This window comes from Rhinolophus hipposideros, assembly GCF_964194185.1.
Source record: "Rhinolophus hipposideros genome assembly, chromosome: 4".
Classification (NCBI taxonomy): Eukaryota; Metazoa; Chordata; class Mammalia; order Chiroptera; family Rhinolophidae; genus Rhinolophus; species Rhinolophus hipposideros.
In genome coordinates this window covers 47,891,727-47,910,568 of record NC_138050.1, presented here as the reverse complement: position 1 = coordinate 47,910,568, position 18,842 = coordinate 47,891,727, and the positions used below count along the sequence as shown (strand labels likewise).

Sequence of the window (18,842 nt, the reverse complement as noted above, 5' to 3'; positions counted from 1 at the left end):
CTTTGGAAAACAGCTGACCTTCAGTCCAATTTCCAAAATCCTCTCTGTGTTTCAAGGGCTATTGCATCGTACTTCTGACTCCTTTTTTCTGGAAAAGTAATTCCAAATCCTTTAACCATTGCTCACTCATACATCTTTCATCCTGACGCCATCTCTCTGGCTCTTAGTTGTACTTCCTATTATTCTACAACACATTCTGTTTGTTGTAGTAACTGCAAATGTATAACTAGTTACTTGAATATTTCACTGCCAGTGGATGAGGTTTTCTAACTTTTCCCAAACACTGCCCTTGCCTCATGCTCACCACATTCCCAGTCTTGGCCAGGTCTGCCTCTGTACCATTTGGCCAGAGCTAATGCCCATATGGGGCAGTGGAAAAACATTAGGACATTTAGGTTTCAGTCTTGATTTTCTCCGTGGCCAGGACACTTGGGAACTTACTTTTATCAAGCAGGCACTTTTAATCCTCATGCCATGGATATGAGGTTGACTCATTAGCCCCATTTGCTGTTAGGAAGCATCAGAATAGTTAAAAACCCTACCCTGAGTTGTGCTTCGATTTTATTTTAAAATCCATTTTTTTCTCTACACCTATAATCTGTTACGATTTTTTAAAGAAAGCAGATAGATCTCTGTAGAATTCATGCAACATAATAAAATGGTTCTGTGAAATTTATTAAAATAGTTGCATTCCAGATTTCAAGCTGCATGAGAGCTGGGGTGGTGTTCTATGCCTAATGTGAAACATGGTGCCAGCACATATAGGTGAATGCATAAAACAAGAAACACAGATGCTTGGTAAGATTGAGGTGAAAATGAGGCCATCACAGATGGTGTCCCTCCAGTCTGATGGCTTCCAACCCTGGCTGCACACTAGAAGCACCTGCAAAGCCATAAGCCACCATTGCTTAGCCCCATGACAAGGGATTCTGGTTGAATTGGCCTACGATGGGGCCTAGAATCTATAAGTGTTTAACTTCCACCAGCTTATTCAAACCCTCAGCCAGGGATGAGAACCACTGAATCCCAATTCAATACTTTCCAAATTTCGTTTGCATATGAATCAACTGTAGCTCTCGTAAATGTCTTTCTCATCCAGTGATCTGAGTTTGGACCTGAGATTTGGATCTTTAGTAAACTGCCAGGTGACGTGGTAGCTCTCTGTCTGTGGCATACACGTGGGGTAGAAAGCTTTAAGTGTCAATCCTCATTGGCTGTTAATGGTATGTTTTCCTAAAAATTCTTCAGTAGAAGTAATTTATATTGTCTGTCATGCGCTCCCTTTTTGGCAGTGTCTGCCTGGCAACAAAGTGTGCCATTTGTGGTCAAGCCATAGTTAAATGAATGATTATGGATGATACAGCTAAATGATTCAGGCTTTGGGTAGGCTTCTGTTCTCCCAGGAATTTAATTTATCTAATGATTTTCTAACACTTATTTACAAAGTCTTATCTAGCCTAAAACCTCTCCCTTATTTATAATCACCCTCTGCCCCCCAACCTCATTGCTCAATATAAGAAGCAGTGGTACAGGGCAATGGTCTTTAAACTCTTAGGGACCAGAGAACCTTCTTCCATTAGCATTTGATACTCTGGATTCTCTTGATTCAAGGGTTGGGAGGCACCTTACATGATGGAGCAAAGCAGCTCCAATCTGACCTCAAGATGCTCTAGCGTTGCTTTGAGGTTTTATAGAGCTGACTCAGAACAGCATCAGACCTTCAGATTTAGCAGTTTCTAAGTGACAATGAATATAAAGTACTTTATTTCTGGATTAAATCTTAATAGATACCTGCAAAGTATATGCATAGCTAATATCCATAGTTTTAAGTATAAAATAGAGGCAATTTTTATCGTATGCTTATGGCAAGTCACAACTGAGGCTGAATGGAGAAATCGGGAGGTCCCTGTTTGGAGGAGGTAGGCTGGCTGAGGGTGAAGAAGAGAAGCGTAGATGCACACACTGCACTCAGGCATGATATCAGTATTAACTGCTCTAAAATCACGTCTAAAGTTTCAGCTTCCCTCTAGCCCAGGCCAAAAGGCCACCCTTTCTCTCTGTCTTCCTCTAAACTCAGCCTGCACTTTATCTTCCGCTGGGCTTCTGGCACCGATCACTCTTCTCATTTTTGAATCCTCTATAAATATTCATAGGCTATAAGAAACGGTCTGCGAAGCTGGCTCTCTAGCTGAATAGCTGATGCTGCTGGATAAGGAAATCATTCCCACCCCTGAGCATGGAGTGTGGATTAGGTGAGCCAGGGAATAATGGCAGAATTAAAAGAATAAAAGCTACTCTGAGATCCCAGGTTTCAACTCACCACCCCCCTCACAGTACTGCTTGTGATCTGGGGGATGCAATCCAGCTCGCTAATCTATGGATGAGACTTGCTGGGGTGGGCATAGGTGTGGCAGTGACTCAGTGGGTCCCCGTCAGGGAAACCCTCTCTGCCCTTCTGAAGCTCTGCCTCTTGTCTGAGGTTTATGAGGAAGGGCATTTCCAGCAGTGCCCAATTAGTAGGTCACTGATTCCTGCTCAATCATCCTCTACTAGGATGATGTCATAACTCTTAGGGTCCAGGAAACTTAATAAGCATTTATGTCCTGATAGTTTAGCAGCCATCTGAAAAAATAACACACATATATTGAAAGGAAACAATATTGACATTTCTCCTTAAGTCACCACACTTTCTAATGGATACATTTGCCTGTTGGGCTCTGTATAACTTCTCAAATCTTAGAATGAGATGGGGTATTGTCACTTTTATTTCCTGTTCCTTATTGATTGGCTGGATGCATTACAGGTACACAGCAGCCTCCAAAAATCCAGCTTCACAGGAATATGAACTCACTGAAAGGACTGTAGAGTCCAATGTTGAAACTTAACCACCTTGATGGTGGTTCCCATGGTATCTGACAGACGTAACTATGCTTTTCTCAGAATTTTAAAATAGCTTATGGCTCTCTTGTACGACCATTGCATCATCCCCAGGCACTTCTGTGCAGATTTTAGGAACTGTGCCCATAACTAAAGATTCTGAGGCTGAACTCAGAGGGGGTAAATTACGCTAACTGAATACTGTTAAATGCCATGAAAGCATTACGGACAAAGCCAAGAGGTATTGCGGGTTTGGTTCCAGACAACCACAATGAAGTATTGCAATATAATGAGTCACAACTTTTGCTGGTGGAAGGTATTGCTTTTCATTTGTAAAATAATGCAGCATTTGTGTAGTGCAATAAAGTGAAGTGTAATAAAACGAGATATACCTGTATATCCACAATGGCAACAGCTGTTTTTTAGATGGAGAGGAAGCTAACACATCATACTAGCAGAATGTCCTTAAGTAAAACCGTGATTCTTTCTCTTCCATAGATAACTTTCTGGAGAACAAGATGCTCTCCTCATTTAACAAGAGATTTATTTAACACCTGCCTTGTGCCAGGCCCGGTCCTGGACCTGGAACACATCAGTGAACCAAACAGACAAAGGTTCTTCTCCTGTGGAACTTGCATTGTATCCTCCTGTTTTCAATGAATAGAAGAACGTGGAGCAGCACCGCCTTGGGGTTCTTTTGTCAAATACCATGAGGAAGTTAGAAAAGGACTCTTATGTCCTCTGCAGTCCTATTTAATGGCTTATTTTCAAAGATTAGGGTTCTGCAGAAAACAGGCATACTTAAGATATTTAGAATCTAATCAGTGACTGAAACTACAGGGAGTTCTATATTAATGAAAATCAATGATCTATGAATACAATATTAATGAAGACTGATGATGTATGAATTTAGCGTGAGTGAGGAAGCAATTCCCGTTAACGAGCTGATTATACTTAGAGTGTTGATACAAAATTGAGTTGGAATGATGTTTTTGTTAGGTCATCCTCATCGTTGTTTACTCTCAGAAGTGTTTGATGGCACATATTTTGGAACATGGGATATTTTATAGTTATTTAATTTCCTTCATTGCATAAAAGAAATAGCACATTTTTCTTTTCTATCTTGCAACCTTAGATAGCAGAATTCACTTCCAAACACATCATATGCGAAGGAAAAGAGATATTTCATTTTATATAATTAATTAGAGCCATTTTTGGATCTGCTACCGTGTTTCCTCCAAAAGATGCATTAGGGCTTATGTTCAGGGTATGTCATCCTGAAAAATCATACTAGGGCTTCTTTTCTGGTTAGGTCTTATTTTCTGGGAAACATGGTATCTGTTGGCAAAACAGCTTTTCCCTGTATCTTTTGGAGAAATAAGAGATATAATAGAGTCTTTTACATCATATTATGACTGAGCCAGCAGTCTCCTAACCTGTTTCCCCAAAATTAACAATAAATGAATAATAACTCACTGCAAATAAAATCTTCTGAGATTTAATTTAAGACCTGGTTGTGGCACTACAAGTCCCATAAGCAGTGTTTTTTAAACTTTGCACTAAAACAAGTTAGCATGACCTGTATATGAGTGGTAAAAGAAAAATGTTTTTCCTTCTGCATCAAGGAGTATATAGCCATGAGTATAAAGAAAATTACCTAGAATCCACACTTAGAAATAACCATTGCTAAAAAAAAAAAAAAAAAAAAAAAAAAGAAATAACCATTGCTAATGTTTTTATTTATAGCCTTCTAGTCTTTATGTATAGTTTTATATGTATGTATACATAATTTAATAATAAATAATTTGGTTTGCATACTACATCTAAACCATATCTTTTAGTTTACATTATATCCTGATTTTTTCTGAAATATGTTTTTGATTACTGCTTGGTATTTCAGACTATAGATGTCCACAGTTTATTTAATCTATACTCATTTATCAACATCTAATTTGTTTCTAATCCTTTAAAGTAAGTTTAATGAAACTATCAAAGGTTTAAATTTTAGCTTTCATATATTATTTATCAAAACATGAAAACTCCCGGAGTTGACGGTGACTGAAATTCACTAGTATTTGTCTTCATTTATTCATCACGTTTGTGGAGTATCTACAATCGACACAAGCAGCACTGTCCTCTGTGAGAGATACAAAGGGAATATATGTTTTGAGCACCGACTTTGCACAGTTTGCATTGAGTTAAGGCATTTACCTGCAAAAGAGGCTGGACTGTTTGGAGATTGAGCTGTCACTCTCCACTGGCAGTTGTGCAGACTGACAGCTATTTCCTCAGGCCAGCACTGAATGGCCCAGTAAAATTTAACTGTCAACAGCATTTTCAAAAAAACAGTGATACTTGCTGAAGACTTCTAACTGCTGTTAATATGATTTAGGGTAGGAAAAATGGGGGGGGGGCAGCTTATCATAAGGTGTGGAAATCAGAACAATTGTTTTAGAGACAATGCATATTTCCAAATAATCCCCAGTGAGAACAAGTGTTGAAGTTTAGGAAGTTTGTTCTGATTCTGTAGGGAATTTGTGTGTTTCCTTGGCCTAGGGGTACTGGCATCATTAGAAATGAGTTGACATTGAAATATGGCGCTGTTATTCAAGTAAGAAGATCTGGTCTTGGCCATTTCCTTTGCTGCTTATTAATTGGGGGGGGGCAACACTAGTTGATTTATCCCCCTGAATTTCAAGCTTCCCCATTAGTCAAAAGGGATTTGGGGGCAACTTAAGAAAAAAACATGGAACAGACATAGTACAATGAACTGCAGAATGACACAATTCAGAAGAATTCGTATTATAGATAAGAATGCCTTAGGTGAAAAAACCACATCCTTTAAAATGAGTTAATTGCCGGAATTATTTCAAAAGCCCCCAAATCTTTTGTGAGAATGAACTAATTTATCTTAAAGCTGAGAAAGAAAGAGAGAGAGAGAGAGAGAGAGAGAGAGAGAGAGAGAGAGAGAGAGAGAGAGAGAATGAGACTGAGTGGGAGAGAAGTGTATGTTAGTGAAAGCCCCTTGTGTCGGGGTTGAAAGGCACCCAGGGCCGTGGTCCAGAAGACAGGCAGGTAAGAATCCCATTGTCTGCTGATTGGGTTACCCCCTTTCTCTTGTTAAGGACATACATTCGGTGACCTGACAAAGCTTTGAGACCTATTGGCGGATCCTGTCTGCTACTCCATGCTCTTGAACAATTATTTTCAAACTTTTCACTATTTCCTGTTTCTCCAATGTGATGTTAAAACAGGTCTGACCCTAGAAGCTAGGGTGACCAACTCATTCCAGTTTGCCCAGGACTTTTCCTATATTAGCACTTGAAAGACCCATGACCTTGGAATTCTCTCAATCACAGTAAACTGGGACATTTGGTTTCAGGCCAGAGCTTGGAGTAAAGGTGTGACGCCATGATAAATAAGAGTAGATGGCTTCTTCCTGTTTGAAAGTAAAATGTCCAGAAAAATGTACATATTTGCAATCTCTGAAATGTATACAGATAGGCCACTCCAGCAAATGGGCAGAAGTCTGAAAGAATACTGACATTCGAAATGTCCAGTTGAATCCAAAAAGTAGAGGGAGACTGGGATATATCTACACATTGGTATGTTGCCCTTCCACAATTTAGCCTTTACCCTCCAGCCCCTTAATCTTGACACTTATTTGGTCGTATTTACATTGACCAGTAGTACAACACCTAACTACTCATGCCTAAATGACACAATTGAGAAGAAACAAGAAAACTCTGATTACCGGTGTACTTTACTTGCTTCTCATGTAAAGAGCATTCTGTCATTCATTCATTCAGCAAAAGGCATGGGATATACAGTATGCATCTGCCACCCTGCAAGGTGCTGGCAGCATGAAGAGTTTGGATGTACACAATGATACATTACAGAGTGAGAAAGTGTTCTAAGAGAGGCACACACAAGGAACTCTGGAAATATTTCTGTCCTTAGATCAACTGTGGTTATTGTGCCACGAAGAAACATATATAGAACAGAGATACACATTATTTTAGATTACTCAAGACAACTATAAATAGCTGTTGGTAATAGGATCCTTGACAAACATTATGCAAGACACTAAAAGTGATATTGAAAATTCTTCCAGTGTCAGGTTATTCTTAGAAATCAAGTTTTGGAGATTGACTTGTTTCAACTGTCTCAAGCATTAGAAAAATCTGAGTTTATTTTAGTTACTCTGAACTGGCTACAGATCTGTGATCTTTTGTTAAAAATATTTAGGACTGAATGAATTTTGAAAATCAGAAATTTTTGGATTTTTGATATACAATAAGGTACATGTCCACATGTTGTTTTGATGGATCTGAGACAGCACTCCATGATCAGATATATTAATAATTCTATTGTAATATGTATGAGGTCACACAATTAAATTTGTGAACTCATCCTAGAAAAAGTGCTACATAACTCAGTGCTGAATATCACTATGGTCACCTTCGAAGTACTGCCCTTAGGAAGCTATGCACCAACACCAGCGCCTAGTCTACCCTTCAAAGCAAAAGAACTCTTTTTCTAGAATGGCCATCAGAGCTGTTGTCGTATTACCCTTGATGTCTTGAATGTCATCAAAATGTCTTCCTTTCAATATTTCCTTTATCTTCGGGTAAAGAAAGAAGTCATTGGGGACCAGATCAGATGAGTAGGAAGGGTGTTCCAATACAGTTATTTGTTTACTGGCTAAAAACTCCCTCACAGACAGTGCCGTGTGAGCTGGTGCATTGTCATGATGTAAGAGCCAGGAATTTTTGGTGAAAAGTTCAGGTCGTCTAACTTTTCACGCAGCCGTTGCAGCACTTCCAAAGAGTCAACTTGGTTAACTGTTTGTCCAGTTGGTACAAATTCATAATGAATAATCCCTCTGACATCAGAAAAGGTTAGCAACATCGTTGCAACAAGTTCACAAACTAATTGTCACACCTTATATATATATTCACACACACACATACGCTATAAATAGCCTTGTGTGAATTCTGGTCAGGTTGATAACAAATGAATCTTGAAGAACTGTTGAATTTCAGAGATTTAAAAATATTTGTTGAATTAAAATAAGGGATTGTGGACATGTAGAAGAAGAGAAGATGGCAAACTCAAACATATCAAGTATCCAAGTATTAGTATTATGATCTAATTACACACACACACGCACATGTAACCTGAGGTTACAAGGTGGTTGTCAAGGCCTCACAGACCAGATGGGATGAAGAGCATCCTGTGGAACAGGTGTTTAGCTATGTGGAGAAGGATGGTACAGAGCAGCAGACCAGGCTGGTGATGGCAGCAACTAGAGATAAGTGGTACAACATCTCAACAGCTCAATGTGTATTGGAGTTTCTGCACGTGGAAAAGGATCAGAATTGCTACCTAAAATGTATCATATTAAGGCATATCAGCTACTATTTTGGAGAACCTTTTATATCTTGGTGAAATGGGAAAATTGGGGTTTTACGAAAATACCAAGTAATAATTATTCCTTTCTGTCTCTTGGATTAAGATGAGACATTTTGGTTATTGCCTACAAAAAATTTTACTCCATTGCTGTTGGATGTAATATGTGAGTTTCTTTTATGTGAAGATCCAAGAAGACTTAATTTTACAATCATTTTCAAATAAAATCTGGCAGTATTTAGAACAGTGGTTAACAACACTGGCTGTGCTTTAAAAACATGGATGAAGGTGGTGGGGGGAGGGAGGCGTTAAAAACATTTGATTCTAATGTAATTAGTCTGGGGAACAACCTGGACATACAGAGTTTTAAAGCTCTCGGTAAGTCTAATGTTCATCCAAGCTTGGAAACTACTGGCTTTTGATGAATTCACTCTTGGTTTTAAGTTCTACATTGGGGAAGTGAAGTCAATATTTGGCTAAATATATTTGCAATTAGAATGAAAACATAAAGCATGAAATTAAAATAAAAATTAACTATACATCAACCAAAGTGTTTTGTTAAAAGCACGTTTTAAACCACAAAGGGTAATCTTTACCCTACTTTGCATTCATTTTATTAGAATAATACACTTTTGCCAAAGAAATATGATTGTTATGATGCAAATACACACACAGATTTAACAATATAACCTGGAAGCTGCTCTCCTCCTACATAGCCTCTCTATTTGGCATTCAGTAGAAGCCATAAGAGAGAGAGAGCTGCTACAGTGTGCTCCATCCCTACACTATCAGTTTAAAAGCGATGGTGACATTGAGTTTTAACCTTGTGGAAACCAGAACCATCAGACATCTGTCAAAGGTTACACAGCTCAGTGGTGGTGAAGTCCAACCCAACCTTGACTTCTGACTTTGGTTCTAAGCTGTTGCCACTCCCCTCATGCTACTACCTTAGTTTGCTCAGAATATAAACTGAGTTGAAGTTGTTGAAGAGAGTTCGAAACAGAAGCATGAGAAAAACTAAACTTTCCAGCTGTACAAAGAATAGTACAATTATTAAAGAGGAGAAGCTAATATACAGACGCAGCATCAAACTACTTATGTGCAAGATAAGATTGCTGTCTTAGTTGACAAATTTTCTGTTGTGCATCACTCCTGCCAGAACGTGATGTATAAGGTATCAATTGATAAATTTGACTCTGAATTTTTTTTTTTTAGGGCCAAGTTTAGAGAAAAGTAAATTATGTTTCAAGAGTCAACATTCATTCAGATTGCAAACATTTGATATGTTTTCCACTGCTCTCAAAAACAACAGGTGGCTATAAATCCTCAGAAATTGATAAGGATGCAGGAAACTTTGGAAGCAAGATGCAATTTCCTTCAGAAAAGTGGATAGCAGTCCTCTCACATGCAGGTCAACTGCATATTTGTACCTTTTTATTAGCATTTTTAAGTCACAGCAGAATGATACCGGGAGGCTGCTAGGATGGTACAGCCCCTGTTTGAGCTTTATTTTCACATAGTGATTTATGACTGTATCTGGCAATGAGGCTTTTAAGAGACGTATTATTTCTCTAAGTCCCTATAAAAATACCATTAAGTTTCATCCAAGCTAGCTAAAACTTCCCTATCTGATGAAATCTCTGGATAGGGAGGTAAAGACTTTCTCGAGACATTTTTCACTACAGGCATCTTTTGAATTAAAGTATCATTTAGCAAGTAATTATATCAGTTATTTAATCTAAAAAATAAAAATCTACGTAAAGGTTATTTGAAAGATTTGGGAGTTGATTAAGTGGTTCTTTAACTTGTTATTGATGTTCTAGATTTCAGTTTTTCCTTGGAATGACCTTAATTTTCTTTTTTCTTTCAATTCACAGTGACAAAGAACAAATCTGAGGTGTGATAAAAAATTATGGTGAATGTTTACATTTTTAAAAATGTATTACAATAAAAGACATATTACCATTAATCCCCCTCAAAATTCTCCTCCTTGCTTCACACACACTTATCCCATTGTTCTTGCCACTTTCTGAAGCAGTTCTTTCATGAGTGTCTTTACTTCATCCTCCATCATGACACTACTTCGAGTCACACATCACTTCTGGAGTGGCGATTTCTGTCAAATAAAAACATTACAGTGTGTCCTCATCCACCTTATTCACCTGATCTGGCACGATGTGACTTCTGGCTCTTCCCCAAAGTCAAAATGATTTAGGACATCGAGGCAGCCACGGCAGTGCAACTAAAAACACTTACGAAAGAGGACTTCTAGAACTGCTTCAGAAAGTGGCAAGAATGAGGAAATAAGTATGTTTGAAGTGAGGGAGGGTGTTTTGAGGGGGGTTAATGACAATGTGCCTTTTACTGTATTTTTAAACTTAAATATTCACCGTATTTTTTGATCACACCTCATAGAAGGTACTGCTATATGGCATTATGACTAATGGGCTGTGTAAAGATTTAAATATCTTTTTTTTCTCCAAAATATTTGTATGAGAACTTATTACCCAAATTAAATTAAATCCTATATAAAATACAAAGATGAGTGAGGTCTAGGGAAAAAAAAATCCCTTTTTTATTATGAAGTATGAAGAGTCTTTAGGGGTATCAAAATGTACATAGGCCTTGGAAATTAAGGATTTGGTTTGGAATCCTACTTTTACCATAATTAGCTATTTCATCTTTAGTAAATCATTTGGCATCTCTGAAGTCCATCACCTGGGAAATGGAACGATAATGCCAATCATAGTTTTTGTGAGGATTAAAGTAACTTGTGTGTTGTAATGCATAGAAAAGTTACTTTTTACTTTCTGCAGTAGACTTCAAGTTAGGTTCTTTTTTTTCTGGAACAAAAATAATAAGCTCACAATGGAATGTTTTAAATTAATAGCTGGAACTGTGTAATCTCAAAATAGTAATATATGCCTTTTTTTCTTTAGAGAAGCAACATTTGCTCCATATGTTTGTCTTTTGGCCTTTTATTATTTTTTTAAATGTACTTTTAATATCAATTTTAGAAGTTATAGGTTGAAAATAACCTATCACAATAAACAGAAATAACTGATAATAAAATTAGCATGATTTCATCAATGGTACAATCCATGTCACTGAAAGATCTGCTTCTATCACTTGGGTGAATCCTTTATTTATTGGTGATTTCTATTTGTAGCACGCAAATGTCTCGTTCATTCATTCAGAAGCTTTCAAGTCCTGATTATTCAATGTTTACTTCAAGTTTTGGCTTTAATTTCATTAACAGACCATCCTTTATCTCTAAGAGTTTATTTTTAAAAATATCTTTCTTCATAAGGAATGGTCTCCTGAACTGTCAGATTTAAGCATAACAAAGTGAAAACTCTGATCTCAATACATTAGGAATTCTCAGTCATATCCCAACTTCCAAAATGAAAGCTGGCAAAGATTATTTTGATGCTCTCAATAAACTATTGGCTTTTTGAGCTCTAGAATGAACATGAGATTCTTCTACTTTCAGAGACCGAGGACAAGTGTACTAACCCGGCTTCTCCCTGGTTGTTTGCCTTCACAGCAACCCCACTGAGCTCACTTAAGCCTCCAAGAGTAGACACTGCTCCAGTGGTCGCCTCTCCCTATCAAAGAAGAGATTCAGACAGATACTGTGGCCTCTGTGCAGCCTGGTTTAATAATCCTCTGATGGCCCAGCAACATTATGATGGCAAGAAACACAAAAAGAATGCGGCAAGAGTTGCTTTATTAGAACAACTTGGGACAACTCTGGATATGGGGGAACTAAGAGGTAAGAGAAACTCTGCTAATTTCTGCCCCAGAACTAGGCTTTCAGTGAAAGGCTTGTGGTTTTGCAAATTGGCATGATTAGTCTTTTTAATCTAGGCTCATCCAAAAGGAATAGAAGAAAAAGGAAACGAGCACAAAGCTTGCTTAATTTTGGTAACCTCCTGTGTTTCAAAGTATTTATTTTTATATTTTTATTGACTGTTTTTCAAATGAAAGCCACCTGTCCATGAACCAGATTTTTTTCTTCTCCTTTATCTTTAAGTATCTTTTCTAACGAATGCTTTTGTACATGAGCAGTATAAGAAAAGACGCTAAAAATACCACATAGAATTATCTTATTTTTAACTTTTGTGCTTTTATGAATTCAGCTCAAATACGGCAACACATTGACTCTATTTAAAGGCTTAAAGCAAGCTCCTTTAATGAAATATCCAGTCAATACCTGGCTCCCCTCACCCCATTCTGACAGTATTGTCTTGATTGATGGAAACCAAGTAGCATTCACTAAGTTCACACGAGGTTTCACAGAAGCTACTAAGGAGAAACTTGGAAACCATAGGGTGAGGATTATTCCTATGAATTTCTTAGAAAGCCATATACCAATCTGTGGGACTTTACAGAATATTTCACCGCCAATAACCATTTAAGCATTTTTTTTTTATCAACTTGATGTTGGCAGTGCAGAAGCAGAACAAAATCACCGACTATATTTTTCTGAGAAAATGGGTTTTCTCAGAAGAATAATTTGGTGAAGGGTGCTATTGATATTGTATGTCAGACATTGTATGGGTTTGATAAGCTTTTATGGGCTGGCCAGGGAATCATCATTCATAATAGCTGTAATAACAAAATTTACAAATCAATTTTGCAAATACAACTTGAATTTAAAATAGGTTCTGTATGTAAAGCCTGCAATTCTTAGTACCCTAACTGGAGTATGAGCCTCCAAGAAGAATAATTGTAATCAGGAAATGAGCTGGTACAATTCTGGACCAAATAAGTGGTACAGAAGATCATGCTGTGTGAGGTGAGAGGAGGGACAAGTCACTTTTGATTATGTTGGTTGGGGAGGACTTCACCAAGGAAAGGGACTTGAGTTGGAATTAGAAATGTGGGTAGCATTTTAGCAGGTGAGAAGGCATGCTGTGTGAGCAGAATTACATAGGTACAGGCAGAGAGGCAAGGGAACAGAAATGCTGCTGGCAGATAAACATGTTATCATGGAAGAGTCCTCTGATGCAGAGTATATTTAGGATCAGAGGTCCATTAGTACATCTCTAGAACTTGATGAGAGACTGCTCTTTCCAAAGTGCATAATTAAAACTACAAATAAGAGTGAACATTTAAAACACTTTATTTTTGTGTATGTTTTTACAACGTGGGTTTTAATATTTTTGTATGTTGAATAATCTCATTGCAAAAACTTTTGAGTTGCTGCTATTATTGGTTTTTGTTGGGAGGTTTCTTATGTTCTCAGTCTATGACTTTTGAAAAAATACTGGAAGAGTCCCTGCATAGCTGAAGGCCTACCCACAACTCACTGTATCTGGCAGATAACAAGTTGGCTCAGTGACTCCTTCAAGGCAGGGCACTGAAGGAGAAAAGTAGGGCTTTATTTATGTTTTGTGGCAGATATTATGAATTATAGGAGAATTATTCCTAGAGCACATTCTTCTTGTCTATTTTGAATTATCCGTGCAGCATATTTTATGTACAACCACATCTTAATGACTTGGGTGTCTGAATTCTGTAACATTTGAGCAGCTATATGGAAGACAGAAAGGGCAGTTCTTTGGCTTGATAACTCAATGTAACTGTGACTCTGTAACACATGAAATGTGATTAGCATTGAATACAATGTCCTTGAAACCAACCTTTTCACCTACCCCAGGTGACATCTTGATATATACTTATTCAGGCATTAAATAGTGCAAAAGCTTGAAGAATAAAACAATTACTATAACCCAGCACGTTTTAAAACAAACTCCCCCCCCCCATTTCTGGAATGCTTCTAATGCATGATCAATCGATTAATAAGGGCAAAAATCCTACTAAGTTAATAAAGGCATAACTGGAACTTTTTTTAAAAAAATGGTGTCAAGCAGCTGGCGCATGGTATGGTAGTGTTACAGGTTTTATTTCTCAGCATTTCTCAGTTTTTTGAACACTATCATTTACTTATTTATTATGGTTTTCCTGATTTTCTTATCTTTCTCCTTATTTGTGTTTCCATGTTGACTAACGTGTCAAGTGCTTTTTTTAAAAATGTGCTTATTGGTCATTTGTATATCTTTCTTTGAGAAGTATCTGTTCATGTTTTTATCTGTATTTTTCAAAATTTGGTTGTTTTCCTTTTTTGATACTGAGTAGTAGACAGGAGGTTTTCATATATTACCAACACACATCCTTTGTTAGATATATGCATTATGAATATTTTTCTTCTAGTCTGACTTGGCTCTTCATTTTCTTAAAGAATATCTTGTGAGCAGACATTTAAATTATAGAAGTCTAATTTATCTCTGTTTCTTTTATGATTATTGTTTTTGTGTCCCATCTAAACATCTTTGTTTATACCCATATTCAAAGACATTCTTGTATGTTCTCTCCACAAGTTTTATTATTTCAGGTTTTATATATATGATTATGATTTATCTCAAATTAATTTTTGTAATGATGTAAGGTAGCAGTTGAAATTCATTTTTTTCATACATTTACCCAATTGTTACAACAAATTTGTTGAAAATATGTTATTTCCCTCATTGAATTGTCTTGGCATCTTTATTAAAAATCTGTTGATTATATGTGAGTCTATTTCTATACAATCTATTGTGTTCCATTGATTTCTTCATCTATCTTTATGCCAGAACTACATTGCATTGATTTTTTTTTTTTTTAAGCATTACACAAATCTTGATACCAGGTAGTGCAATTTTTCCAGATTTGTTCTACTTTCGAAAGATTGTTTGGCTGTTCTAAATCCTTTGCATTTCTATTTAAATTTTGTAATTAGCTTGTCAATCTCTATATAGAAAGCTTATTGGACTATTGAATGGGATTGAATGCAATCCGTAGATGAATTTTAGGAGAATTTATTTAAATTCTTCACAATAATAAGTCTTCCAAACCACCAACATCGTATATCTCTTTATTTAATAATGCTTCTTTAAGTTCTATTAGTAATGTTCTGTGGTTTTCAGTGTAAACATTTTAAACATATTTGGTAAATTTATCCTCAATTATTTTCTGTTCTTTAACACAGTGTAAGTTATATTTTTTGAAATTTCATTTGTATATGTTTGTTACTGCTATACAGAAAATGCAGTTGATTTTTTTTTAATTAATTAAATTTATTGGGGTGACAATTGTTAGTAAATTTACATAGATTTCAGGTGTACAATTCTGTATTATATCATCTATAAATCCCATTGTGTGTTCACCACCCAGAGTCAGTTCTGCTTCCATCACCATATATTTGATCCCCCTTACCCTCATCACCCATCCCCCACCCCCTTACCCTTTGGTAACCACTAAACTATTGTCTGTGTCTATGAGTTTTTGTTTCTCATTTGTTTATCTTGTTCTTTTGTTGTTTTTGGTTTATATACCACATCTCAGTGAAATCATAGGGTTCTCTGCTTTTTCTGTCTGACTTATTTCACTTAGCATTATACTCTCAAGATCCATCCATGTTGTCACAAATGCTCCTATATCATCTTTCCTTAACGCCGAATAGTATTCCATTGTGTATATGTACCACAACTTCTTTATCCATTCATCTATCGAAGGACATTTTGGTTGTTTCCATGTCTTGGCCACCGTAAACAAAGCTGCAATGAACATTGGAGTACACGTGTCTCTATAGAGAAATGCTTTCAGATTTTTTGGGTAGATACTGAGGAGATTTTTATATATTGACCTTGAGTCATGTAACCTACACATAACTTTCTATCTATTATTTGTATATAATTTAATAGCACCTTCTGTAGTTGTTTTTGCACCTTCTGTGGTTGTTTGATAGTTACACTATTTAGTCATTGGAAATTGTAGAACTGTGTTAGCATTCTTCCCTTTGCTTCAAGTAGCAGATCAAATTTTTTTTTTTTTTTTTTTTTTTTTTTGTTGAGAGCCCACTGGCCCATGTGGGAATCGAACCCGCAGCTTTCGGAGTTAGGAGCATGGAGCTCTAACCGCCTGAGCCACCTGGCCGGCCAACAGATCAAATTTTTAAAAGAGAAATTATTCTTATAGAATAACAAAGAAAGTTAAATGGGATTGGCCTAAATAGTTATTAATACGCATAACCTGGTTACTGACTCAACTTTAGGGTTCTTCATTCCAGAAAACAGACAATATTTGTCTCTACTTCCAAGTTGAATTTAACAAGAAAAACAGCATAGAATCCAATGTGGAAAACAAAGAAATTATGGAATTATAAAATTCAATAGTCAGAAAGTACTTGAGAGGTTTGCTTTATAGTTTAAATTCTTCTTGTCAGCATAAAACACAAATATAAAGCACTTTCACTTTTAGAAATAATGACAGTATAAATTATAGCTAGAAGCAAATGGAATGTTCATTTTGTAGACCTTTATCATTTATTCTTTTAAAAGTTTTAGGATTGAAAAATGTGCAGTCATTTCATTGTTTCTGAGGAAACTAGACTATTCTGGTTTAATTTCCATCTAAAGACGCAGGCAAAAGAACTCATTTAAAAATGTCATGATGTTTCTGAGCATCATGAATTGATAGTGCTGAAAAGAACATCAAACATCATTGAATTATGCCCCTTTTTTTATAGAGCAGGATTCTAAGGCCCAGAGAAATGAAGTGACTGTCCCCTGCTAAGTTATGTTTAGACCCAGAATTTCTGATTGCAGGTGCAACAATTTTCAGAGACTCATCATTGACAAACCAGAAATCTGATAATTAACTCTTTTGAAACTGTTGATTTTGAGAGCTTATATATTTTAGTATAGAATTTGCTTTGAACTCAAGTGTGGAATGGGCACAGTCAACTCTCAGTTTTCTGGGAATAAATTCTTTCCAAAGTACATTATATACTTTTAATAAAGGAGTTTTTCCCACATTCATGAATCTATCTCAGTTGGAGTGGGTATAGAAATGCCAAGAAATCATATTCACTGTTCATAGGGCCAGTGATTGAGAAGTGAAGTTCTGTGAAGAGACAACATACTTCTAGAGAGGCCACTGGAATTTATTACTCCTCTATAACACAACTTCTGCCTTTAGTAGCAGGAATGGGGATTAATTTCCAGGGGATAGACGAAGGACTCCAAATCTTAAAAGGAATATGTGAGACGGAATGAGCAGCCTTACCTCAAAAGAGGCAGAACACTGGAATAAGCAAAATTAAATTTTTACTTTTAAAATTATTTCTGCTGTGGAATTTCAGGTGATAGAGATTGGCTGTCTCAGATTTCATTCCACTTCCTCTTAGTTTGAACTTGGCCCATATCTCAGGCAGTAGACAGCTTAGTTATATCATTCAGTGACACTCCTGTACCGTCAGTTACGTAAGTTACCTGTGTAGGGGAACTTGGGCATTAAGACCAGTGGAAGAAAAAGCCCTATAGGTAAAAAGTGAATAACTTTCAAAGGCAACTAGTGCACCTGCTGCTCCGTAACAATGACCTCAACATTTAGTGGCTTAAAACAACAATAAATATTTATTATCTCTCACAGTTTCCATGGAGGAATTGGGGAGTGGTTTGGCTGGGTGATTCTAGCTTGAGGTTTCTCATAACATTGCAGCTGAGACATCAGCCTGGGTCACAGTTCTACTTTAAAGGTGGTTCATTCCATTCTGGAAAGTGGCTTAGTTGTTGCCAGGCTTTGGGGATTGGGAAGAAGGGGTTGACTACAGTAGGGCAGGAACAGGGAATTTGAGAGATGGTGGAACTGGGCATACGTTCCCATCTGAAGCTTGCTTGAGAATCATCATTGGAGTTTTAAACAATCCTTTCTTCTTCCAACAACCATACTCTCTTTGTACTTGACCATCTCAATATGCTTGAGGGATTCTAAAGATTTGGGAACCAAATTAATTGGAGTTAACAGCTTCATTGTGATCTCCCAGTTTCTATGTGAGGTGATAGAAGCAGATGTTCTAATGCTCTGACTTAAGGTCAAACTTTTAGAAACAAACAAACAAAAAAAACTTATTATATGTTACTTCTTTATTTCCTCTAAGACTCCTTCATTTACCCATTCATTCATTCTTTTCATTTATTTCACTACTATTGAACTTCTACTGGTACCAGACACAAAGTGCTGGACAGATTACAATGACCAGAGATGAAGTTTCCTGTCTTGAGAAGGAGATAGGAAATAAATGAGCAAAATATTTTAGCCTGTGATAAGTACTAAAGGGAAAAAAAAGTGGAGTGATATGAAAAACGAGGTGCGATGCAGGTTCCTTTAAAAGGGATGGTTAATGACAGCCTTTCACAGAAGCTGACATTTTGAACTGTGACCTGAAGGAAGGGAAGGATCCAGCCATGAAGCACCTGCTCATTCTAAGCTGAGTAACCAGCAAGTGCAAAAGGCCCTCTATGGGGAAAGGACGTGGCACATTTGAGGCCTAATGGCAAGCAGAGTGCTTGAAGCTAATGAGAGGGTAAAAAGTGATACTGGTATTACATAAGGTCACATTGTATACATCCTAACAGGTCATTGTAAGAAATTTTGATTTATTTTCAGTGTGTATAAATATCCATCTCATCTTGTGAATCCAAATGCTCCACATTTTCTCTATTTAG

General features: G+C 36.8%; 1 protein-coding gene across 3 annotated transcripts in view; it reads left to right on the top strand.

The window, feature by feature from the left end:
* The window catches only part of ZMAT4 (zinc finger matrin-type 4), a gene marked incomplete at its 3' end in the record, with an annotated part of 331,176 nt that overhangs the window by 211,189 nt on the left and 101,145 nt on the right, over positions 1 to 18,842 (top strand). For all 3 annotated transcript variants that reach the window (XM_081045862.1, XM_081045864.1, XM_081045863.1), the window contains one exon: positions 11,837 to 12,064. In XM_081045862.1, the coding sequence (XP_080901988.1) occupies positions 11,837 to 12,064 (228 nt within the window). The remainder of the gene's footprint in view (positions 1 to 11,836; positions 12,065 to 18,842) is intronic.